The 2,228-nt window shown below is 38.0% G+C and overlaps 1 protein-coding gene across 1 annotated transcript; it reads right to left on the minus strand.

Moving 5' to 3' along the window:
• Positions 1 to 1,579: 1,579 nt before the first annotated feature.
• LOC125850350 (eukaryotic translation initiation factor 6-2-like) lies at positions 1,580 to 2,222 on the minus strand. Its single transcript, XM_049530203.1, has 2 exons — positions 2,161 to 2,222; positions 1,580 to 1,899 (listed from the first exon to the last, which is right to left on the minus strand). Exon 2 carries the CDS (start codon positions 1,870 to 1,872, stop codon positions 1,648 to 1,650), a length of 225 nt encoding a protein of 74 aa, XP_049386160.1. The 5' UTR covers positions 1,873 to 1,899; positions 2,161 to 2,222; the 3' UTR covers positions 1,580 to 1,647.
• Between the last annotated feature and the right edge of the window lie 6 nt (positions 2,223 to 2,228).

Below are 2,228 nucleotides of genomic sequence, written 5' to 3' on the forward strand. Positions count from 1 at the left end.
ATTTCAAGTATATATCACCCTATGTGTAAGAAGGTGCAGCTTACTCATCTGATATTTGCTGATGATCTGATGATATTCTGCAAGGGCAATTTGGCTTCTGTGAGTAGAGTAATGGAAGCCTTAGCACATTTCAGTGCTGCTACAGGACTGGAGGCAAATATGGAAAAATCTAAGTGTATTTATAGCTGGGGTGGATGAAGATACAAAAGCACATATTCTTGAAAGAACTGGTTTCTCACTTGGAGAGTTCCCTATAAGGTATCTTGGACTTCCATTATTTTCCAAGAAGTGGACGAAAATTGATTGTTGCTCTCTTATTACCAAGATTACACAGAGGATTAAAGTGACATATTCCAAGACACTCTCATATGCTGGCAGATTGCAACTAGTTAATGCAGTATTATTTTCCATCCACAGCTTCTGCGGGGCAGTGTTTATCCTTCCCCAAAGCATACTGAAGGAAATAGATATGTTATGCAGGGATTACTTGTGGGGAAGGTCTGATGAGAAGAGAAAAATTTCTTTGGTTTCCTGGGAAAATGTCTGCTATCCAAAAAGACAAGGTGGATTGAACATCAAAGGCAGTAGGACCTGGAATATAGCATCAGTGGGGCAATTGATATGGCAGATCATAATGCATAAGGAATCATTGTGGGTTAAATGGATACATGGAATTTATTTAAAGGATGAAATGTCAATATGGAATCATAGGGTGCCCATAGATTGTAGTTGGTATTGGCGAAAACTCAATGCTATTAAAGAACAAATGAAATGTTGGTACTGCCAGGGAAGATACATGTTGACAAAAAATGGTACATATTCCATCACACGGAGTTATTTGGCAATTAAAGGGCAAAGACAACAATTGGAAACTGCTGATTTAGTGTGGACTGCTGTGGCTCTACCAAAACACAGATTCATGGTGTGGCTAGCTATACAAGGTCGATTGCTTACACAAGAGAGAAAGTTGAGACTGCACATCCAGGTTGATGACACTGAATGTTGTCTATGTGAAGAGAAAGTTATGGAGACCACAAGGTATTTGTTTGAAGAATGTAAATGGTCTAAGATGGTATGGCAAGAGATAGTTCAGTGCACAGGTATATATTTGATAAACAATGGGATCAAACAGTTTCTGGATGGAATAAAGGAGAAACATTGGAAGCAGTTTAAAAAGGAGAGTATTGCGGCAATTAGTGGAGCAGTCCTATATCACACTTGGCGTGCTAGAAATTGGAAGAAGTACAAAGGAAAGAATGTAAATACAAAAGATGCAGTCATACAGATTAAGAAGGAGATAACAGAAAGAATACAATTCTTGAGTAATTCAAAGAAAGCTCAAAGATGTAGAGGTTTCATTCAGCATTTACTTTGTAATTAGTTTCCTTGTTTGGTTGGAAACCTGAACATGTTATCAGGAGAGGGTACTCTTTATTTGTAATTGTTTTTGGATGGTTATGGTAATAGTTTACATTGGTTACCAAAAACATTGGAATATGCAAAGATCATTTCATACGAGCAACTCAGAACCATTCCATACGAAATACTTTGTTAATTGGATAAATGTACTACGCGATTAAGATTAACGATAGAGTCTGTGCATAATCAATGTTTAACACACAAAACTCGGTAGGTATACAAAATAACTCAAACGTACATGTCGATAACAGATTTCCTGATCTCATTAACACTGGGTTGAGCCCCCCTCAACTTGAAAATGTTCTCGATAACAGCCACTTCTGTCGCTGTAGTGTCTGAGCCACAAAATGCTGCCCAGTCGTTGACAATCATTCCAGCAGCTATCACTTCACTACCGCGGTTCACAGTTCCTGCCGTCACAGGAATAGCAAGGAGACCTGCAAGCTCTTCCATCTCTTCAATAGATGCATGAGGATGTACCTGAGTCCAACAAAAAGTTTAGCAACACAAACAAAACAACACGCCAAAGTTATTAACAGGGTCAAACTTTAACTTACCATATTATAATTAGCATGGCTAATTCACAACTCCACATCACAACCCATATTAATTAACAGTAACATTGCTTATTCATAACAAGTTAATTAACACATGTATACGTTGGACACTCTATGCGAGCAAGTTTTGCCTTCAATCACATTCACCATTTACCCTGTATTTTTATTAAGAGTGAATACTTACCAAGCCTCCCCAGTTTGAGAAAGCACAATAGCTTCCAACAAGAATATTATCTGCTATTGTATGCCGGA

Source organism: Solanum stenotomum, unplaced genomic scaffold, assembly GCF_019186545.1.
Source record: "Solanum stenotomum isolate F172 unplaced genomic scaffold, ASM1918654v1 scaffold16320, whole genome shotgun sequence".
Classification (NCBI taxonomy): Eukaryota; Viridiplantae; Streptophyta; class Magnoliopsida; order Solanales; family Solanaceae; genus Solanum; species Solanum stenotomum.

What these genes read in the sequence shown, in the direction of transcription:
- LOC125850350 (XM_049530203.1), bottom strand. Translation starts at nt 1,872, where the DNA reads ATGGAAGAGCTTGCAGGTCTCCTTGCTATTCCTGTGACGGCAGGAACT.